The 24534-nt window shown below is 38.0% G+C and overlaps 1 protein-coding gene across 2 annotated transcripts in view; it reads left to right on the top strand.

The window, feature by feature from the left end:
- The first annotated feature begins 487 nt into the window (after positions 1-487).
- Positions 488-24534, top strand: part of PTPDC1 (protein tyrosine phosphatase domain containing 1) — a 69932-nt gene continuing 45885 nt past the window's right edge. Inside the window, exons 1-2 of one of the 2 annotated variants that reach the window (XM_043927538.1) lie at positions 488-853; positions 24365-24452. In XM_043927538.1, the coding sequence (XP_043783473.1) occupies positions 24371-24452 (82 nt within the window). In that variant the 5' untranslated portion in view covers positions 488-853; positions 24365-24370. The remainder of the gene's footprint in view (positions 854-24364; positions 24453-24534) is intronic. The other variant, XM_043927539.1, reaches the window with a different exon arrangement.

Below are 24534 nucleotides of genomic sequence, written 5' to 3'. Positions count from 1 at the left end.
AGCTAGTGTGAGGCTGACTGCGGGGCCTTGATCTAATCCCAGTATTCCCGTCCTTAGGAACATGTGAGACTAGCTGGAGGCTAGGTAGCCAGTAAGACTGGGGCTGGACTAGGATGACAACAGAGGAAGAAAAGGTGGAAAACAGGCTCTCGGTCCAGGGCTGAGAGGCTGGCCAAACCCCATACTGTGTCAGCCCTCGTCCCAAGTACTCCTTTCCCTTTTTTCTCCTACTGGTGTAGTCCGGGGAGAGCAGCGGGAGTCAAAATTGGACTTCGGCTACCAGCAGTCCCACAGAACTGACCCCGAATCCACCCAACAGCGTCAGCTGAGCAGTTGGTGCCCCACCGCGCCCTCAGCCCGCCGCCCACTTTGAAAGCTCCGAGAGCCGCCAGCCGCGTCACGGGCCGTCTCAAGCTGCCATTGGCCAGCGCGCGTCACGTGCAGCAGCGCGCGTCGGCGATTGGTGCAGTGCGAGGCCGCGGGGACACGCCGGGGACCGCAGAAGGAGCGTTGCCTCAGCCCCTAGTGCCCGGCGGCGGTGAATGGACCGCTAGGCGGGCGGCCTGGTCAGGCAGGCAGGACTGTGAGGGGCGGTAGTGTTGCCTGCCCTGCTGGGCGGCGGCGGGGCCTCTGGGACACGTCGGCGAAGCACGGCCTGTGGGGTTCAGTTGGGGCTGGGGTGGAGGTCAGCCGGCGGACTGGGGGCAAGTGGGGCGGGGAAGGCTTTACTAGCCTACCCGCCCGCCGCTACGAGGACTATGGATGAGAAGCCGGGGGAGAGGCGCGCGATCTGCTGCTAACTTAGCTGCGCCGGCGATTCCAGCTGCGTGTTAAACGTTTGAATCCTCACGTGGTGAGTGCTGGCGGGCACCTCAGTGAGGGGGACTGGCCTGGGTTTCGGGGCTGCAGGGCCCTGTTGCTAGGGGCCTCTCTCAGCCCCGCCCAGGACCCGACATCCTTCTGTCGGAGCTCCTGATTTTTAAATGTCAGTAACTAATTAAAAGTAAATGAGTAAACGGAGGGGGAGGGCGGATGGGCCGGTTCCAGACCATCGGTTTTTGGCCAATGTAGACCAGATCCTGCTTCTAATTTGTGGTGTGACCTTGACCAAGTCACCTCTCGAGGATGGACATTCTCAACGTAGATGATAGTGCTCATATTTTTGAGGGGGAAAAGATCTCAGACAATACAATGGCTTGTGACTTTCCAAAGGGCCTCAGAACTTAAGTACTGCCTGTCTCGGACTGGAGGATTAGAAGGGAAAATGCTTAGAAAGGCTCCTGGGAGGAGAGGGGGTAAATGAGAAAAAGGTGAGAAACCCTTCTTTAAGGGGAGAGATAAAGAGACGTTCTTGTGATAGTTTTGTACATTAGAGGATTAAAACAAACGAATTGGAAGAACTTGAAAGGTCGTCTATTAGAATAGTTTTGTGACACCGCACACGTACACACACATAATTTTACTTGGTCTCCAAAAACAGACTGTCATTCCACCTTCTATAATGAGAAAATTGAGGATCCAAGGGTTTGGGTGACATGCTGCAGTCAGAGCTATTAAATGAAGAACTGGAATTTAAACCCAAGCCTCTGTGGCTCCAAACCCATTCATCATGTTGCCTCTCAGCCTCTGTTCCAGTTTTGTCCCAACCAAGAATTCTAGTTTGTGACTTAAAATATGAACATTCCCAGCCCCCCACACCCAAAAATGTGAATTCAATATCTGGGACCTCGCCTGGTAATCTGCATTTTAACTGTTACTAGGTGATTCCATTTTGGTGATCCAGGGACCATTTGGAGAACAATTACCTATAAATTTCCCATCCAGCCCCCTCCTCCTGATGGGGTGTACCCTCCCGATTCAAAGAGCAGAGATTACATCTTCTCTTCCAAAGAGGTGGCCAACCAAGCTTTGGGAGAAGCCAAGGTTTATGAGCTAGCACCTTGCACGGTTCTCAGTTTGAGAAAGTGCTGGCAATTTTGGTTTTCTTTCTTCCTCCCTCCCTCTTCCTTCCTTCCTTCCTTCCTTCCTTCCTTTCTCCTCCCCGCTTTCTCTCCCCTTTTTTTGTACAGCTTCCTTTGTTGCTACTCTGATACTTCTGAGAAAATGGCTCAAGGCATTTATTTTAAAGTCCATATTAAAATTTAAAACACCATGAAGAAAGTTTTAAAACCACAATTCATTCATAATGCTTCCAGTCTGTAAGTTTTCATGTTCTGCTATTAATTAATAATCTCCATCTTGTTAATCATATAGATTGTTCAAGTTCACACAATTTAGAAAATTCTTCTAGGAGATGAGCTTGAACCTCACAATTCCAATTGGAAATCAGATAATTATGCTGAAGATAAACCTTAAATCACAGTTCTCTTAAGAGCATATCTCATTCTTCTTCCGAATGCCTCAAAATCTGAAGATTTTTCTTTAGTTCCAAAAATAAATGGTATCGTTGGTATGAATATGTTTGCACTGAAATGTTTCTTTTCCAGTGACTTTATCTGTTCTTTCCCATGTCACTTCATTCTCACCAAAAGATATATTTATATATATATATAATTTGCTTATATATTTCATGTTCTAAAAAATGTAAGTTGAATAATCAAAACATTTCTTTGCAGTTATTAATGTGTCATTTAAGTGTCATTTAATGCACTTTGCTGCTAAAAAGGCTTTATTTTTCTAGTTCTTATGGAGGCAATATGGGATTGAGGAAATAAAGTGAGTTTTGGTTTAAGGAAGACCTGGTGCTCCAACCCCAATTCCAACACTTTCAAACAGTGATCAATCTGGTCACAGTAAATTGAGCAAATTGGATTTTTAAAGAAGCTGTGAATTTTGCATTGTAACTAGTTAGAGTGATGAAAATTTGAAACTCTCTATCTACTTACACTTGCATGAAAAAAATAACTTTATTAATAGGGATTCTGCTTTAACATCTTCTCAGTTTGTTAATGATCATGTTTTATTCTTTTTTTTTTTTTTGTCTTGTTTAGAACCTAACATTTGTTCTCTTGGGTAGTAAACCTTTATGATTTTAATCCATAACTTTTTGAGTGGCAGATTCTACTGCAAAACCATTACCTAGCCTTATTCTAGCTTATGAAAGAATACTTCCTTTCTTTGTTCTTTCTCTTGGATGTGAATAGGTATTAGTCTTTGGCTCATACTTTCCTGTCTGGTTGCTCCTGTGTTTATAGTGCAAGGAGTTGGCCATTGCAGGTGGAGAATGGTTTAGAGAAGGCCTACAAATAGTACTTGAGGGAAACAAAGGCATGTCTTTTTTGATCTTGGAGTCGTTTTTATTCACTACAGTTCAAGCAGCACCGTTTCTTCTGCACACTTGATCTAATAATTTGTGGCACTCTTCCCTTCAAAAGGAAGGTTGTCTGGCCCCATAAATGAACTCAGGATTTTATTTCCTAAAAAATGTTTGAATACTTGTGCTAGGCATTATAATAGTTTAAATGGATCAATTATTATAGATTCATAGATTCCTGTATGTTTAAGAATGGCCATATGATCTTAGCTATTCATGGAAACATTTTCTCATTTTGAATCATACTGTTTTCAAAGTCAATCCTAACGTTATTTTTATAGCTTTATAAAGACTAATTTAATTTAGCTCTAGGTGGAAAATGTTCTAGAGGATTTATATTTACTCCATTTAAAAAAATCTTCTGATTTAGGCTTTAAATTGCCCAGTAGTTTAATTAGTGTTGTTTCTATGTTTTTATTTTATTCTAGACACAATACTGTTTCCCAGGAAGTTTGCATATAATATGTATTGACTTTTAAAAATAATGTTTTCTAAAAATAAATAAAGGTAGGTAATATATATAGTCAATATCAAATTTAGAAAATACTGATAATCAGAAAATAAAATATACTGTTAATATTTTGACATATGTTCTTCTGGTCTTTGTTTATGTACCTGTTTTATTTATGTATTTCTTAATAAAAATGAGATCATACTCTACATTCTATTTTATACCTTATATTTTTTAATCTAGTATCATATGACAAATATGCTTTTTACACACATGATTTCAGTTCTTTGTGAACAGATGTTTTGTTGCTAAAGTAGGGACCACAAGAATCTATGTATTAAATCAGTCTACAGAAACCCAGTCTACCAACCCAGGAACAGAGTTATTTCTCTGCTTCTTTTTTACCTTAATTCTGTACCTCTTACTCCCCACTGCCCATTTCCCCACTGCCAGGAGGGTTCTTTTGGGGGAGTCTCTGAAGGAAGTTTTATCTGGTCAGTTATACATTGTTAACACTTAAGTTCTCTTCTTTTCCAGTCTTTTTCAGTAAATCCTTCAGAAATTTTATATTTTATTTTATTTGCTGGAAATAAACATCATGAGTGGAGTTGGGAGGATTTGGAGTAATACAGGAAAATAAGATCATATGCTGGAATTCTTTCTCAGACTTATAGGGAAAGGAAAGATAACTGAATAAAAATACTTCCTGGGTATATGTTTTCATTCTTTCTCCCAGACAATGATGTTTTTAAAGGTCAGGGACTATCTACCCTTATATTCCTCATGCCTCTCGTAGTTCTTGGCACCTAGTAGCAACTCAGGTATTTATTATATTGACTCATGAGTCCCTAACTATCCTGGCTTCTTCCTCCCTTAACATATACTAGTTTATCTGTCTCTTTTCAGTATGTTCCTGTATACTCTGTCTTCATACTTTGAAAAAAATATATATTTGCACAAAGACACAACTTTATATGATTGAAAACTGGAAAAATATCAAAGATCTAATTTTATTATTATTGACGATGTCAAAGTTTTCCATCATCATACAGTTATAACTAAAAACTGCATTATTTATTTTGTTGTTCAGATTGTTCCAGTGTTTGCCATTGTGAGCTGTTTTAGTTGGCTTCTGAATCGCTTTGACGTAGCCCTAGCAGTTTGTGTTTTGAGCACTTTTCTACTTTCTGGGCCAGGATCATCTTGTATATTCTCTACTCTGCTTCTAAAATCAGCCGTTTCTCTTTTTGTTTATCTTTGTTGTTTTTTACTTTTTTATTTTCCATATGGCTTTTTACAAGATATTGAATATAATTCCCTGTGCTATACAGTATGACCTTGATGTTTATCCATTCTATTAATATATATAATAGTTTGCATCTGTTAGTCCCAAACTCCCAATCCATTCCTCCCCCATCCCACTTCCCCTTGGCAACCACAAGTCTATTCTCTATGTCTGTGACTGTTTTATAAATAAGTTCATTTGTGTCATATTTTAGATTCCACGTATATCATATGGTATCTGTCATTTTCTTTCTGACTTCACTTATGACAATCTCTAGGTTCATCTGTGCTGCTGCAAATGACATTATTTCATTCTTTTTTATGTAAAATCACCCATTTCCCTGGATCCTTTCACTGGAAAATGGTATTAGAAACCAGGGCTTGCTCTAATCTGCTCATCATTGAAGCACACTTATTCACCCAGGCCAGGGAGGGGTACCACAGCTGGACTGTGCTTAAGGAGACTGACAGGCAGTTATACTGGGGCAGAATCACTCTGGTGGGAGTCCCTCCCAGTGCCTGCAGAGGCTGAAGCAGATGGTTGAGGAAGGGGGTTGCAGTGGTGGCCCTGCCCCTTCTGTGCCACTCAACAATGATGCCTTGCTTCTGTGATGTCCCAGGTTTTTTGTGTAAACTTTCCTGGTTGTGGGACCCTTAGTCCTGTTACTTCAGGCTGTCTTTTCACAGCCAATCCTCCCTGAGTCCACTCTCTGAACCCCACTTTCCAGCACCCAGTGCCCTCTACACCAGGAGACACACAACTCATACTGGAGTGCACAGGGCTGAGGCACAGACCATGCATGTGTTTCTTACTTTGTTCTGCCTTCCACAGAAAGCGCCATCTCCTTTGATCCCCCAAAGTTCCCTTTCTGCTCCAGCTGATCTCCCCACATTTTCTGAATGTGGGAACCTGTCCTCACCTTCAGCCTCCCGCCAGGATTGCTGGCCCCTTTTTTGATTCCTTTCCTTTTTTTCTTTCTTTCATCCTACCCGGTTGTTAGGGGATTTTTCTTATCCTTTTAGGAGTCCAGAGTCTTCCACTAATGTTCAGAAGGTGCTCCGTGAGAATTGTTTCATTTGTAGATGTATTCTTGATTTAATTGTGAGGAGAGACAAGTTCTGGGTCCTCCTATTCTGCCATCTTGACTTCTCCCTTAAAATTTTTTTCTTTAATGAATTTTGCTTTTAGTATTGTACTTAAAAACTCATTACCAAACTCAAAGTCATGCTGATTTTTCCCTAAGTTTTCTTACAGAAATTTTTTAGGTTCTACATTTTACATTTAGGTCTATGATCCACTTCAAGTTAATTTTTGTGTAAGATGTGAAGTTCAGTTTGTTGTATATGGACTTCCAATGTGTAGTGTGATTTATTGAAAAGACTCTTCTTTCTCCATTGAATTGCCTTTGCACCTTTGTCAAAAATTGACAGTATTTGTGTAGGTCTGTTTCCATACTCATATTCTGTTTCATTGACTGATATGTCTATTCTTCCTCCTCCACCCCATGTTCAATATCGTAACGGTAAGTCTTGAAATTGAATAATATAAATGCTTAAGCTTTTGCTCTTCTTTCCCAGAATTGAATTGGTTATTCTAGTACCTCTACCTTTCCACAAATTTTTGAAATAAGTTTATATATTTCTATTAAAAAAAAAAAGAAAACCTGGCTAGAATTTCAATAGGGATTGCATTCAGTTCAGTTCAGTTCAGTCGCTCAGTTGTGTCCGACTCTTTGCGACCCCATGAATCGCAGCACGCCAGGCCTCCCTGTCCATCACAAACTCCCAGAGTTTACTCATACTCATGCTCATCGAGTCGGTGATGCCATCCAGCCATCTCATCCTCTGTCGTCCCCTTCTCCTCCTGCCCCCAATCCCTATATTAGGTCACAGAAAATCGACATCTTTACTGACTAGTTGACTTTTATGTGGTGGCTGTGTGCCTTTTGACTTTGCTAAACTCATTATGAATAAGAGTTATTTGGTAGATTCTTTGGGGTTTTCTGCCTACAGTATGTTGTCTGTGGTTAAAGCAGTTTTACATATTTCTTCCTTTCTAGCCTGAATACCCTTCATTTCTTTTTTTTATTTAAATGCACTAGCTAGGACTTTCAGTGTGAGGTTGAATTAGAAGTGATGAGAGAGGACATCCTTGCCCTGTTACTGATCTTAGGGGAAATACTTAACATCTTATGCTCAAAATTATTCAAGCTAGGCTTCAGTAGTATGTGAACCAAGAACTTCCAGATGTACAAGCTGGGTTTCAAAGAAGTAGAGGAACCAGAGATCAAATTGCCGACATTCATTGGATCATGGAAAAAGCGAGAGAATTCCAGAAAAACATCCACTTATGCTTCGTTGATTATGCTAAAGCCTTTGTGGACCACAACAAATTGGAAAATTCTTAAGAGATGGGAATACCACACCACCTTACCTGTCTCCTGAGAAACTTGTATGCAGGTAAAGAAGCAAGTAAGAACCGAACGTGAAACTACTGACTGGTTCAAAACTGGCAAAGGAGTATGACAAGGCTGTTATTGTCACTCTGCCTATTTAATTTACATGCACAGTACATCATACAAAATGCGGGCTGGCTGAATCACAAGCTGGAATCAAGATTGCTGAGAGAAATATCAACATCCTCAGATATGCAGATAATACCAGTCTAATGGCAGAAAATGAAGAGGAACTAAAGAGCTGCTTGATGAGGGTGAAAGAGGAGAGTGAAAAAACTGGCTTAAAACTGAATATTCAAAAAACTAAGATCCAGTCCCATCACTTCATGGCAAATAGAAGGGAAAAAAGTGGAAACATTGACAGATTTTATTTTCTTGGGCTCCAAAATCATTGCGGACAGTGACTGCAGCCACAAAATTAAAGCTTGCTCCTTGGAAGAAAAGCTCTGACAAACCCAGACACCATATTCCAAAGCAGATGAATACTTTGCTGACACTTGTCTGTATAAGTCAAAGCTATGGCTTTTCCAGTGCTCACGTACAGTTGTGAAAGCTGGACCATGAAAAATGCTGAGTGCTGAAGAATTGATGCTTTTGAACTGTGGTGTTGGAGAAGACTCTTGAGAGTCCCTTGGACTGCAAGGAAATCCAGCCAGTCCAACCTAAAGGAGATCAGTCCTGGGTGTTCATTGGAAGGACTGATGCCGAAGCTGAAACTCCAGTACTTTGGCCACCTGATTCGAAGAGCGGACTCATTGGAAAAGAGCCCGAGGCTGGGAATGATTGAAGGCAAAAGGGGAAGGGAGCGGCAGAGGATGAGATGATTATAAAGCTTCGCTGACTCAGTAGACATGAATTTGAACAAACTGCAGGAGATAAGTGGAGGACAGTGGAGCCTGGTGTGCTGAAGTCCTGGCATGCTAAAGTCACAAAGAGTGGGACACAACTTAGAGACTGAACAACAACAACAAAGAGAGGATATCCTTGCCTTGTTCCTGATCTTAGGGGGAAGGCTTAGCATCTTGCTGTTGAGAATGATGTTAGCTGTGATTTTTTAAAAAATAATCTGTATTAGGTTATTGAAGTTCTTTTCTAATTTTTGAGCATTTTTATCATGAATTGATGTTGAACTGTTTCTGCTCATGTATTATATGATCACATGATTTTTCTTGTTCTGTGTGTTAATATGATGTCCCATGGACAGAGGAGGGCTACAGTCCTTGGAGTCACAAAAGTGTCGGAGATGACTTAGCAACTAAACAACAACAACAAGCGTTTTAAGTGTACAGTTCACTAAGTATATTCATGTTGTGTAAATGAAGTTGTACTTTTCGTCTTTATTTAGTTCAAAACATTTTCAAATTTATCTTGAGACTTCTTAACTCATGTATAATTTAAAGTACATTGTTTAATTTCCAAATTGAATTGTCTAGCTATCATCTATTATTGATTTCTAGTTTTATTTTGGTATGCTCTGAGAACATATATTATAAGGTTTGTATTCTTTTATATTTATTAAATTGTGCTTTATGTACCAGAATGTTGGTGAATGTTCCGTGTGTGCTTCTGTTGTTGGATGAAATGTTCTATAAATATCGGTTGGATCAAGTTGATTGATGGTACTGTTCAGGTCATGTATAGTGTTACTGATTTTCTGCCTACCTGATCTATCAGGTCCTTGAAAACAGGTGCTGAAACTTCCAACTGTAAATACAGTCATCCTGCTTATTCACAGTGAATTGGTTCCAGGGTCCCCCACCCCACCTTGGATTCCAAATTCCATGGATGCTCAAATCCCTTATATCAATTGATGTAATGTCTGCATATAACCTATGCATATCCTCCCATATACTTTAAAGCATCTCTGGATTACTTATAAACCCTATAAAATTACTTATAGATACGATGTAAATGCTATGTGCCTGCACGCGTGCATGCTGAGTTACTTCAGTCATTTCTGACTTTGTGCGACCCAGTGGACTGCAGCTTGCCAGACTCCTCTGTCCATGGGATTCTCCAGGCAAGAATACTGGAGTGGGTTGCCTCCAGAGAATCTTCTCAACCCGGGGATTGAACTTGTGTCTCTCAATGTCTACATGCATTGGCAGGTGGGTTCTTTACCACTAGTGCCACCTGGGAAGCCCAAATGCTATGTAAATGGTTGTAAATACAAGCTAAAGATTATGTAAATAGTTGCAGGTATGTAGCAAATTCTTAAGTTCTGCTTTTTGGTTCTGTTCCCAAATATTTTCCATCCGTGGTTGGTTGAATCCACGAATAGGATTAAGTTTCGTGTGTGTGGGTGTGTGCATGCACACGCGCGTGCACGTGCATACTTAATCATGTCTCTTCAGATTTTCTGTTTTTTTAATTACCTTTTTGTTGAGGTAACATTGGCTACATTATATAAACTTCATGTGTACAATAATGTATTTTTTCTATGTACCTTACAGCTCACCACCAAATTTCCATCTGTTACCATTTAGTTGATTCCCTTTACCTATTTCACTCTCCCCCTGATCACCCCTTCCTCTCTGGTGACCACTATGTTCTCTATATCTATCTGTTTGATTTCGTTTATTCAAGTTTTTTATTTTTTATATTTCACATGAGTGAAATCACATGGTATTTATCTTTCTTCATCTGACTTACTTCATTTAGTATAATACTCTTAAGGTACATCCATGTTGAAAGATGATACTGAGCAGTATTCTATCATTTTTGTGATTGAGTAGTTTGTATTCCTGTATATACATATCTATCTATGTGATGTATCACAGTGATGGGTTTGAGGATGTTGAATCAACTTGCTTTGATAGATTATGGTTTGGTTTGAGAATGTTGAACCATCCTTGCTTCTGTAGATCATGGTTGTGTGATCTTTGAATGTATTGTATTCAGCTTGCTAATATTTTGTTGAGAATTTTTGCATCTTTGCTTAGAGATATTGGCTATAATTTTCTTTGTGTTGTCTTCATTTGGTTTTGGTATCGGAGTGATGTTGGCTTTATGAAATTACTTAGCATTCCCTATTTTTCAGTTTTTTTGAAGAGTTTGATAAGGATAGATATTAAATCATCTTTGAATGTTAGAATTTACATGTGAAGCCTCTGGTCCTGGGCTTTTGTTTTGGGGGAGGTTTTTATGTTTCCATTTCACTGTCTGTCTTCATAATTCAGTTTTGGGTGGTTAATGATTCTAAAAATTTGTCTATTTCTATGTTTCCAATTAGTTGTTACATAGCTGTTCATGATATTCTTCTATAATTTTTTGCATTTTTGTGGTATCTGGTCTGCTCTATTTCCAGTGCTTTCGAATACATTCTTTATGTCGTATATTGAGTTCTTCAGCTCCAGAATTTGTTTGGTTCTTTTTTAGGGTTTCAACCTCTGTGGTAAACTATTGTTTTGGTTCATTGATTTTATCAAGCTAATTGAACTTGAGCCTTTCTGAGTTTTCTTGTAGCTTGTTGAGTTTCTTCATGACAGCTCTTTTGAATTCTCTGTTAGATCATAATACTCCATAGTTTTAATTTTGTTTTGGATGAAATTGTCATTTTCTTTTTGTGATAGTGTTACTGTGGTTCTTCATGATGCTTCATGAGTTGTTCCTCTGGTGTATTTGAAATAGAGAATACTTTTCAACTGATTCTGATAACTCAAAAGTAATTAAGAGGATTTTATTTTCTCTTCCAATAGGTGGCGCTATAGCACACATTTTTCTCTTATCTGCGCTGCCTCTGGTTATATTTAGGAAGTAGCACTTTCCACCCTCCACCTGATGGGCAGAAAGCAAAGATGAACCAAAGAAGAGCCTCTTGATGAAGGTGAAAGAGGAGAGTGAAAAAGCTGTCTTAAAACTCAACATTCAAAAAACTAAGGTTATGGCATCCGGTCCCATCACTTCATGGCAAACAGATGGGGAAAAAATGGAAATAGTGGAAGATTTTATTTTGCTGGGCTCCAAAATCACTGCAGATGGTGGGGCTTAATTGCTCTGTGACATGTGGGATCTTCCCAGACCAGGGATTGAACCCGTGTCACCTGTCCTAGCAGGTAGATTCTTTACCACTTGAGCCATCAGGGAAGCCCTGTCCTTTACTTTTCAACCTGTTTGTGTCATTGAATCTAACATGTCTTTTGTAGATTGTATATATTAGTAGTTTAGTTTTTTAGGGGGAGAATGAAATCTAATTTATGCTTTTATATTTTATGGTTTTGGGTCCATATTTTTAAGACTAGTTTTTTAAGATCAGTTTTAAGTTCACAACAAAATTGAGAGGAAGTTACAGGGATTTCCCAAATATCCCCTGCTCCAACAGATACGTCACCCATTACCAACATTGCTTACCAGAATAATACATTTGTTATAATCTATGAACCTATATAAATATATTATAGTCAACCAAAGTATCATTTATCTTAGTGTTCATTCTTGTTTTTAAATTTATTTATTTTTTAATTGAAGGATAATTGCTTTACTGAATTGTGTTGGTTTCTGCCAAACATCAACATGAATTGGCCGTAGATATATATCTGTCCCCTCCCTCTTAAACCTCCCTCCATCTCTCTCCCCATCCCACCTTTCTTGGTTTTTACAGAGCCCCAGTTTGAGTTCCTTGAACCATACAGGAAATACCCATTGGCTATCTATTTTACATATGGTAATGTAAGTTTCCATGTTACTGTCTGTTGACATGATGTTGGCGATTTTATCTCTGATTCCTCTGCCTTTTCTAAATCTAGCTTGTACATCTGGAAGTTCTTGATTCACGTACTGTTGAAGTGTAGCTTGAAATATCTTGAGCATTACTTTGCTAACATGTGAAATGAGTGCAGTTGTGTGCTAGTTTGAACATTCTTTGGCATTGCCCTTCTTTGGGACTGGAATGAAAACTGACCTTTTCCAGTCCTGTGTCCGCTGCTGAGAGTTCCAAATTTGCTGGCATATTGAGTGCAGCACTTTAACAGCATCGTCATTTAGGATTTGAAATCTTTATAGATGCTCTATGATGTCAGTCATTTCAGCCTGAAGGATTCCTTTAGTATTTCGCATAGGGCAGATTTGCTAGCAACAGATTCTCTCATATCTGTTTTTTTGGTCTTTGTTTTTAAATCTGGAGATGCCTTAATTTTGCTTTTATTTTTAAAGGAGAATTTAGCTGGATATATAATTCTTGGTTGACCATGTATTTCTTTTAGCACTTTGAAGATGATCATCTGACTGTCTTTCATCTTTTCTGATAAGACATAACTATCTGTTAACTCTCTTCATGGTCATATTTTAGGCTACAACTTCCTCCACTCAGTTTTAGTTGCCTCTACTTCTGTCTGCTTTCTTTCTTCGCAAATCCATTAAAACCTCCTGCTTCTCGCTCCGTGAGATTATTCTTTTTAAATTTCTTCTCACCAGGATCTTAGGAGGAAGGGGAAGCTAGTGTGTGAATTCAATCCACTACCTAAACCAGATGTTCTCTGTATCTTGCTATAGAAGTTCTGATCTAAGCCTGTGATTTCCCAGGAGCTACACACCTGCCCTTGTTTTAAGTTATCCAAGCTTGTCACTCAAGTGTTTCAAATATGTTTCACAGAATAGTATTTTCTTTGAGAAGTAGTTCAGGAATGTAAAAGATGTAAAATCTTGTTATCCTTCCCAGTCTGTAAATAAATGGGGATTGTAAGGTGAACGGTAAGCTCTGCTTCACCTTCCCAGTCTGTAAGTAAATGGGGATTGTAAGGTGAACAGTGAGCTCTGCTTCACCTTCCCAGTCTGTAAGTAAATGGGGACTGTAAGGTGAACAGTGAGCTCTGCTTCACCTTCCCAGTCTGTAAATAAATGGGGACTGTAAGGTGAACAGTGAGCTCTGCTTCACCTACTGTGTTAAGTTGTTCATGCTGAACTAGCTGCAATTTATTTTAAAAATTCTAAACAGAGCCCCTTATACAGAGTGAAGTAAGCCAGAAAGATAAAGAACATTACAGCATACCAACACATATATATGGAATTTAGAAAGATGGTAACGATAACCCTATATGCAAAACAGAAAAAGAGACACAGAAATACAGAACAGACTTTTGAACTCTGTGGGAAAATGTGAGGGTGGGATATTTCAAAAGAACAGCATGTATATTATCTATGGTGAAACAGATCACCAGCCCAGGTGGGATGCATGAGACAAGTGCTCGGGCCTGGTGCACTGGGAAGACCCAGAGGAATCGGGTGGAGAGGGAGGTGGGAGGGGGGATCGGGATGGGGAATACGTGTAAATGTATGGCTGATTCATATCAATGTATGACAAAACCCACTGAAATGTTGTGAAGTAATTAGCCTCCAACTAATAAAAAATAAATAAATAAATTAAAAAAAAATTCTAAACAGTGTCACAATATGTGTATTTAAAGGTGGATGTAATTATATGACCACAGTGTTTATATACTTACTAAAAAGAATATTCAGATAATAAACATCTTTTGGTTAGGAATCCAAATTATGGTCTGCAAAATGATGTGGTATGCTGTTTTTTACTAAAAATGACTGATGAGGAGAATCTTTCTTGTGGATACCACCTGCATAGCAATGCCCTGATTCCAGGTAATGTGTTTGGTTTAAAATAGAATTTTGATAGGAACATTAATGCCCAGGTCTCACCCAGGAACATGAGTCTTTTTCTAGATCTGGTTGATGATGTAGAACTTCTTAACATGTTTCAGGAGGTTGTGAAGATTGGGTCGGAAAAAAAGAAAGTTTTATTTTTCTGGCAGCTAAATAGAACCCAGGAGACACACTTTCACAATAATCTATAGAATAGGTGCTGCTAGGTAAATGCAAATTGCCTATCTAATGCATTGATTCTCAAAGCATCAAGGTCATTGAAAACTAGTTAACAAGGTAGATTCTCAGCCCCATCCAGACCTACTGAGTGGAAATTCTTGAGGTGGGGCTGACCAGTCTGGATTTTAGGAAAGCTCTCCAATTGATTCTGATGAGTGTTGAATTAGGATTTGTTGACTTTTTTTTTTTTTTTTTTAATGAATTTAGAAGTATCTGTGGTAGTGGCACTCATGTGAAGATGGTTGAAACCTGTAGGAATAACCAGTCAGATTTGGTGGTTTGTGGGAAAAGAGTATGGAAACCTTGCTTATGAAAACCAGTTTCACCTATTGTTAACATCTTACCTGTTTTATCATAATATGTTTTGTGAACAATCTGAACCAAACAGCATATTTCTTCAAATGATGAAATACTGAGAATGATACTGTAGTGTTGTTTTTCTCTGATCTGTGATTAGTCTCCTGAGAGCTGGGGACCTTCCCTAAGGTGTATTTAAGGTGTGAGATCACAGAAACCAGTGTAGTTCATAGCAAACTGCCAGACATAACGTATATTCAAAGCAGTCGTAAGTTATTTCCCTGAGGACTTACCTAGTTAGAAAGGCTGGAGGGATTTGAAAAAAAGAAAAGGTGTGTTTTAAATGTTGCCAGCCTGTTCTCCAGAGGTGATTTGAGGAGAAAGAGGATTTTATATAGTTCTAGGGTTTTTTGTTGTAGTTTTGTTGAGGATGCAGACTCAGAGGTGGGATTCACAGTTTTATTTTGTTTGACTACATAAGGAGTCATAAGGAGTGCATTAATTCTATTAAGGACAAAATACTATATACTGTGGTATTAAGAATCTATTTTTTATAGCATCTGAGCCACTAGATAAATCTTGTCAGCCCTTCATGATAAGGGGATGTGAATAGAATGTGTAATTAGCATTAGGGAAAGCATCCTAAAGGAGAGAAAATTTGAGCTGAGGGTTGAATTTATTGTCATCGTGCATATTTGGCTAAAAAAAAAAAACTAGCTACACTCCTTAGGGAATTAAGAGAAACACAAATTTTTCAGGCTGAAAATTGAAAAGATGTTGGAGATGTCACTGTGATCAGGGAAATTAAGATAGAGAGAATGCCATTTCTTGCATTTGTGTAGTGGTGCTGTTGTTTGATAGGCTCTTAGCAACAATCTTGAGATAAGTAAAGCATGATTACTCTTCCTCCTTTACAGATGAAAAAGCTGAGGTTCAGAGAGATTAAATGATGGTGGTGTGGTATATATTGGGTTGACCATAAACTTCATTTGGGCTTTTCTGTAAGATATTGTGAACAATATAGTTAAATATATAGAGAGAATGATACAGAAGGTCCATATAATCAAAGCTATGGTTTTTCTAGTAGTCATGTACAGATGTGAGAGTTGGACCATAAAGAAGACTGAGTGTCAAAGAATTGATGTTTTTGAACTGTGGTGTTGGAGAAGACTCTTGAGAGTCCGTTGGACTGCAAGGAGACCAAACCAGTCAATCCTAAAGGAAATCAGTCCTGAATATTCATTGGAAGGATTGATGTTGAAGCTGAAGCTCCAATACTTTGACCACCTGCTGCAAAGAGCCGACTCATTGAAAAAGACCCTGATGGAGAGAGTGAAGGCAAGAGGAGAGGGCAGTGGCAGAGAATGAGATGGTTAGATAGTATCACCGACTCAGTGAACATGAATTTGAGCAAGCTGTGGGAGATAGTGAAGGACAGGGGTGCTACATTCCATGGGGTCTCAAAAAGTCAGACATGACTTAACAACTGAATAGCAAGCAACACTGCAAATGATTGAACTCTTTGGCCAATCCAATATTTATTCAACAAATTTTTGAGCATCTACTACATAACAGGCCCTTTTCTGGGCTTTTAAGACACAGTAGTTGACAAAGCACACAAAAATCTATGACTTCATTGGGTAGAGAAAGGCAGATGGTAAATGGGATAAATAAGTAAATTATGTAATGTGCTTAGATATATTTTCTTTACAAGTCCTGAGGAGAAAAATGGAACAGGGAAAGAGGGCTGGTTTAAAATGTGAATAGGGTGACTAGAAGGGTTTTGAAGAGAACGGTGACATGATCCACCTGAAGTTAACAACATCATTCTGGCTTCTGTGTTGAAAACAGACTGTATTATCAATCAGGTATGGAATTAGATCTCTGTACTGGCTCTCAGGTAATCTTTATAACTTCTACAGAGTAGATAGTCTCAGAGCTGTTAGTGTGCTTAAGATCACAAAGCCAGTAAGTGCCAACAACTCTATTGAAAATATGTTTAGATTTTGTAACATTATATTAGACTAGCTGCATTTCTGTTTCTGTTGGGAGGGAGGAACGTAAAGTATGTAAAAGGGCTGTGTTGTTGGTACTTGTCTTTGGTATAGCAGTGAATGAAAATTTGGAAGGAAGAATTGACAGATTGTCTGCACAGAGCAAGACAAATTTGAAAATACTACTGTGGAAAGGAGCTCTGAAGAGTTTCTTGAAAGGGAAGCAGTTATAAATGGTGCAGAATCCAGTGTAGCTAAGTTCCAATGCATAGTGTAGCAGACTAAGGTCTGTCTTTATTGTTGAAAATCTGTATGTATAGTGGTTAAGAGCACAAACTCTGGAGCTGAACTGTGTAAATTCAAATCCCAGCTCAAATCCAAGTTCAGATAATAGCTATGACTTCAGACAAATTGTTTGACTTCTCTTTGCCTTAGTTTCCTAATCTGTAAAATCTGTAAAAATAATGCACAGACTAAACATGTTCTTGCCATATAATCCAGCAGTTATGCTCCTTGATGTTTACCCAAAGGAGCTGAAAAACCTTTGTCCACACAAAAAACCTGTACACAAATGTTTATAGCCACTATATTCATAAATGCCAAAACTTGTAAACAGCCAAGTTGTTCTCCAGTAGGTGAGTGAATAAACTGGTACCTTTAGAGAATGGAATATTATTCAGCACTAAAAAGAAATGCACTTTCAAGCCCTGAAGACATGGAAGATGTTAACTGCATATTAGTAAGTGAAAGCCAATCTGAAAAGGCTACATAATGTATGATTTCAACTCTATTGCATTCCGGAAAAGCCAAAGTCTGGAGACAGTGAACAGATAAATTATTACTGGGATGGGGTATAGAGTGTAACTAAATGGAGCACTGAGGATGTTTAGGGCAGACACAGTACTGTGTATGATACTATAATGGTGGATACATACCATGATTCTTTGTGACCCCATAGACTGTAGCCCACCAGGCTCCTCTGTCTGTGGAATTCTCCAGGCAAGAATACTGGAATGGGTTGCCATTTCCTACTCCAGGGGCTCTTCCCAACCTAGGGATTGAACCCAGGTTCCTGGTGTCTCCTGCTTTGGCAGGGGGTTCTTTACCACCAGCACCACCTGGGAAACCTATGCATGTCATACGTTTGTCCAGTTTCATAGAGTGTCCAATGCCAAGAGTGAATCCTAAGGTAAACTATTGACTCTGGGTGATTATGACGTATCAGTGTAGGTTCTTCTGTTATAACAAATGTACCGCTTTGGTTGGGGGGTGTTGATAATGAGAGAGGCTGGGCATGTGGGAAATAGGCCGGTGGTTTAGGGGAAAATCTCTGTACCTTCTACTCAGTTTTGCTATGGATCTAAAACTTCTCTAAAATTAAACTAAGTATTAAAATGGAAATAATGGTGATACTCATCTAATAATATTGTCATGGATATTATGAGTTGAGATATATAAAGCATTTGGAACAGGGCTTGGCGTTAAGTAAGCATATGTGTTATTATGTTATTCATGAGCATAAAAATATATAGGTTGCATAGGTTCACTCATAGCCTTAGGCTTGCATCTGTTTTTCCCCATACAAACTTAAAATTTTCAGCCACAGAAGCTTTTATCATGATTGCTGTGTAGAATCTAATCATTTCAATTGTATTTCTTTAAGTGTGACAGAAAGCCTCTTACCAGAATGAGCTGGAGAGTAAGTTGATGATAGAAATTGTTAGACCAAATTTAACAAATCCTTTTGAGGATGGGCCAAAGAATCTGCATTTTCCACAAGCGCTCAAGGTGATTCTGATGCACATTGGAGTGCTAGTGCTTTGAGAGTCTAGGAAGAATATACCATACTTCTGATATCTCAGGCACTTATTAATACAATCCCTGTAAATTCTCTCCCCAAAATACATGTATAAATTTTGGCAGATCACTATGTATCTGGAAGATGGAAGAGAAAGTAGTGACCTAAGAACTATTTAGTTCACTTCAGAACCTGGTCTCTTGTGTGAAATGACTTTTTTATGTAGTAGAACATTTTTTGTATCAAAAATCATCTTACTTTATGATGATGATTCTTAACAATATGAGTCACAGTCCATTGGTGTTCTGACTTTCAAGTATTAGGTACTAATTAATGAACATGTGATTAGCCCTAAGCAGTTAAGTCATTTTGAGGGACATTTTGGGATAAAAGCAAACTGTATGATAGAGTAAGCAAAATATCTGTCATAAGAAACAAGAAATGAAATTCAGGTATGATTTGCAGTGAAATGATAGGATTACTATTTATCCCCCTTTTATACTGAATCTACAACCAAGCATATAAAATAAATTCATTTGTGAATTGAGATAATGTTTTTATAAATCTTGAGAAACTCAACCATTACTAACTGTTGGTAGGACTGTTTTACAGATAATGAAGGGAATACAAATTCTAATAATAGCAAAAAAATGAAGTGAATACAGACTTAGACAGTAAAGAAAAAGATTACAGGTACTGGCTTGTAAATGAAAATAAACAAGTGTTTATCGAATACCTATATACCAGACATTGTGCTGGTAATACACCCACACACACATACAACCTCTCTTCATCTTCACAACATCTTAAGACAATAGGTATAATAACCCTCATTTTACAGAAGATAAAATTGTAGCTCAAAATGGTTCATATGGCAGACAGTACAGAGTTAGGATATAAACACACAGAACATTGGATTGTACCATGTCGTTTAACTAACTTAGTTAAGCTGTGTATAATTGGACTGTAAATTAATGGTTTTATGGAGAGTCAGTGCACAAATGAGCACTTTTGCAGAGTTCTCCTAGATTTGAGTTATTTGAAGAGGGCCAAGGGGGATTTCTGCTTCCAAACAAGATGAAATAAGAGACCAGAATTACCCTCCTGCCTGAAATAACTATAAAACCAGACAAAATATGTAAAAATGGTTTTGGACTTTGAAAAGCAGGCAGCTTGGAATCATGATCTTTGAGAGAGGACAAGCAAACGTGGTGAGCTTCAGGTTGCACCAGCTGCCTCCCTGGAAGCAGTTTGCATGCTGCAGTGTGGGGAGTACCTAAACGAAGCCTTCTTGGAGACGTGTAGAGAGCCAGGATGGCTAGAATTTGCAGTGTAGTATGGAGAGAAGGGATAGCGTGAAGAGAGGCTATAGAAACATGTGGAGGACCCTCAAGTTTTTGCTGGCCTAGAGTATTTGGCTGATCTGCACAGACTACCCAAGACTAGGGAAAGATACAGGAAGAAGTAGACAGAACAGTTCCAGGGCACTCAGGGGGCTGGAAATAGTTCATGTTCCCACCAGTCAGAGAAGAAAAGCCTCATGTATGATACCCAGAGCAGCAGGTGGAAGCCTTACAAAGTTGTGGCCTTAAGCAATGGGCTAAATTAGCCTAAACTGAGGGCAGCTGTGGAGCTGCCATACTAATTTAAGATAACTAGTCTAATGAGGCAGGAAAAAAGTCAGTAATTGAGACCTATTGAATAAATAATGAGGATTTCCTTGAGGAGAAAGAAGGATTAAGTAAAACAGGATAAAAGTATGACTGGTTGTTCAGGCAAACAGGAAAGCTGTTTAATTTGTAAACCAGTGGAACTGAGGCTACTAGAGTTTAGATGAAGGCATGTGATAAACAACTACAAGAAGAATGAAAGGGAATTTGCACTGAATACTTTTGATAGTGCTACAGATACAGATAGAGCTTCCTAGGTGGCGCTAGTGGTAAAGAACCCGCCTGCCCATACAGGAGACACGAGATGTAGGTTCAGTCCCTGGTTGGGATCAAGCCCCTGGAGAATGAAATGGCAAGCCATTCCAGTATTCTTGCCTGGAGATAAGGGTTGCAAAGACTTGCAACTAAAGTGACTTACCATGCATGCATGCATGCATACACAATACATGTATATAATATCTAACACAAAATAATTATTTTGTATTTTCCCTTGCATATTAGAATAAGCGTAAAGACAAGGCATGGAAAACTTGATTACAGGTATTTTTTGTTGTTTAGTTGCTAAATCATATCTGACTCTTTTGCAATCCCATGGACTATAGCCCTCCAGGCTCCTCTGACCATGGAGTTTTCCATGCAAGAATACTGGAATGAGTTGCCATTTCCTTCTCCAGGGGTTCTTCCTCACTCAAGAATCAAAGATGTATCTCCTGCATTGGCAGGTGAATTCTTTACTGCTGAGCCTCCAGGAATGCCCAGTTGCAGATATAGCTAAAGTGTAAAAATTAAAAATCATTCAAAAAATAATATAGGTCCCCTCTACTTCCAAGTTCTTCTACCTATATCATTTTTGCAGTTACTTTTAATTTTTAAGCTTTAGCTAGATCTTAATTAGCTAAAGCTTAAAATTAAAAATTGTTTTAAAAAAAAGGAAATGAAATAGGTGGCAGAACTTGGAAGTTGAGGGGAAAGGTGAAATGGAATAGTACAGATAAAACTACTTTTCTTATTTTGCAAGGTAAGGAATCGAGATACTGTGTAAAGTTGATAGAATAAAATATGATTAAAGGATGTTACTTAAAATTACAAAGATAATCAGAAGAATTAAAAATATTTTGGTGTGTTTAATGGAGAAAGATTTGGCATGGTGGGAGGTAAGTAGAGTAAATGAGCCAGTTTCCTCATTTTTTATACCAGGAATTCAATAATATGGTGAATCATTTTAAAGATGATAATAACCAGAAGTGTACATGTAGTCATTTCCCCTGGAAGAATTAAACCCAGTGTTTACATTTTTTACCTCTGGGGAGTAAAAGTTGGGCTGGGAAATAGGAATGGAGACTTTTCATTCTGTACCATTTATTTCATTATAAACTTTTATATATGCTTAATTATCTGTGTTTGAATGTCCATTTTTTAACCTCAAAATGTATTGCCAATCATCTTTAGCCTTTTTTTTTAAAAAAAAAACTATTGTATCTTGATGTGTCTTGGGACTTCTGAAAACACTAATGTGATGGTAAACCACATACACTGTGCAGGCAGGGGAGCTGATTGTTTTTGTTTTAAGTTTTGACGATCACAGCCCATCTGAGGATTAGATCTCAGCTCTGGGTACTAGGATATGAATAACTATAGAATTTAAATAGAAAGGGCATCCATGTCTATGACGTCTAGAACTGCTGATGGATAGTCTGGGAAGATGTAATGCGAGAGTACATGATCGCCAGCCAGCTTTAGATATGTGGAACAAAGGGTTTATTATTCTGTGTGGTCTCAGAGCAGATATTTACAGAGTAGCCACATAAAAAGAGTTTTTTACTAGAATCATGTGATGATGTCACTGTTACTTTTCAAAGACATTGTGGAAAGAATGCTCCTGTGGGTTAGGATTCTAATAGAGGACTTGTGAGGTTCCTCACAAATTTGAATTTCTGAGGGCTGAGTTGAGAAGAAAGTTTTAATACAGTAGTCCACAATCTTATTTGTACTTTTTACTACCCAAAGGGTAAGATTAATTCAACACTATTTAAAGCCATTTTGGAGGTTGTTTCTTTGGCCACTCGGTGCAGCATATGGGATCTTAATTCCCAGATCAGGGATCAAACCTCTTCCCCTACATTGAAAGTATGTAGTCTTAACCACGGGACCACCAGGGAAGTTCCTAAAGCCGTATTTTCAATGGGGTTTAGGTGTTAGATCCATGAAATTCAGTCTAATATGCCATTTCACCTCAAGAGATATGAATGCAGTGAATGTGTCCCTTATTCCCCTTTTCAAGAGACAGAGAAGAGCAAGTCATGGCTTCTCCTCTTGAGACCCTATGGTGTGTAGGGAAGCCAGTCCAGTAGTCGCATTTTACTGCATCACAACTGAAGAGCTTAGGGTGGCTTCAGGAAAGACTTAACAGAAAAAGTGACAGCTAGGTCTGTCTTGTCACCACATGCTGGATCACCTGGGACATGCTTCATAACTCCTCATCTACCGAACAATTCTGACTGCTCTAAAAATCCCATGGTTCTAAAATGCTGGTAATTGTTTTTTTGGGGTCAAAATATGTTTTAAAGGTCCAGAATTTTGAAAAGTAATATAAAAATATTTAATGTAAATCTGATCTTAGTGGGTATTCTTTTAAATTAAATTTTTGCTAATGAGTGTCCTGGAACAACTTGTTCCATTAGTCCATTGACTTCTTGTCTTTATGTAATATTTGTTTGAAATATTATGTACATTATAAAGTTTTATATTAATTAGTATGATACCAGATTTGTGATATGAATATTGCAGGAATTTCTTTTATCTTTCATGGTAGAATACATTTATGATTTTAATTTCTGTATTTCTTTTGAAGGGAGACAGTTTCATCAAGTAGGACTTGAAAATTTTATACCTATTGAGCATATAAAACTTGATTTTAGAAATAAAATTTTAGTGAATTTGAAATTCTCAGCGGGTCACTGAAATTTGTGAAGTGATTTTTTTTTTCCACAAAAATCAATGCTCCAAGGAAAATATTATTTAATTACCACTTAGTTTATTGGTGCCAAAATTTTCAACAAATTTTTAAAGTATTTTTAAAAAATTAATAATCACATAAAAATTAGTCTTTGACCCCCTAGTCATTGATGCTCAAACAATAAACATGCCTTTTCAAAGAAAAATATTAAGATCATTATTCAGGAAAAAACTTTAATACTGTATGTGACTTTCTGTTGTATCGCAGTTAACTCTCCCCTTCTAGAAAATTCCAAGCTTCCAATCATGGCTTTCTGATTACTGGGGGCTTTCTGACCAGCCCCATCCAGGAGCCATCAGTAGCCCACCTAGAGTTAAGAGTTACCCCATTAGAACTAAAACAAAGAGTCTCCTAGGTTCCTTATCATTTAGGAATTTACAGAAGTCTAGTTGCTCTGTGTCAGGAACCAGGGAGCAGAAATCAATATGTGTTTTGTTTATTTCACAATCTGACACATAACAGGGGCTTCAAAAAAGTGATGATTTTTGCTTTTTGACACATTAAATGATTTACTTAACTTTCCTCAGTTGAAACCATAGTAACACAGTGGTTAGCCATATAATTTACCATGAGATAGATGAAGACTGTTAACTGTAAAGTCATAAATTAGTAACCCTCACTGAACTGAATTAGTAAAGAAGGAGGGATTCTGTTTAATTCCCTAGTGTACCATTGTGTCCACAATAAATGTTACCCCTTGAGCCTAGTTCAAGTACAAATTCCTTTTTTAAGCATTGCACCTGCCCTCAAATTGGGCAGCCCTCTTGCTTGTCCCAGACTGCCTTGTGATACTTAGCACATGTTAGCATTATTTGTGTCTACATCTTATCTTCCCAACAATCTATAAATGTACAGGAAGAGTAGGTCTTATTTTTTTCTATCATTTCCTTATAGTCTAGCACAGCACTGTCCACTAGAATATTATATTCAAATTTGGATTCTCCAGTAACAACAAAAAGAATCAGAAAAATAATTTTAATAATTTATTTAACCTAATATATTTTAAAATATTTAAATGTTAAATCCGTGTAAAAAAATAAATATTTTACATTCTTTTTTTGTGCCGTTCTCCAAAATCTTGTAGTTTATATCTATAGCATATCTCAGATCTATACTAGCCACATTTTAAATGCTCAGTAACCACTTAGTTAATGATTGCTGTATTAGATAGTAGAAGACTAGCACATTGTAAGTGATTAGCAAATAAATATTCCATAGGCAAAACTTCAAAAAGTAATCTTTTCCCCCCAACAGACTACCATGGCTGCAGGAGCCTTGCCTCAAAATGAACAACCATATTCTACATTGGTGAATAACAGTGGATATGCTGCAAACATGAAAGGTAATAGTTCTTTTTTTATTATTTTGTACTTTGTTTTATTTTACTTTATTTTTTCTTAAATTTATTTTTTAATTGGAGGAAA

Source organism: Cervus elaphus, chromosome 16, assembly GCF_910594005.1.
Source record: "Cervus elaphus chromosome 16, mCerEla1.1, whole genome shotgun sequence".
Lineage (NCBI taxonomy): Eukaryota > Metazoa > Chordata > Mammalia > Artiodactyla > Cervidae > Cervus > Cervus elaphus.
This window is presented reverse-complemented; position numbering and strand designations above follow the sequence as displayed.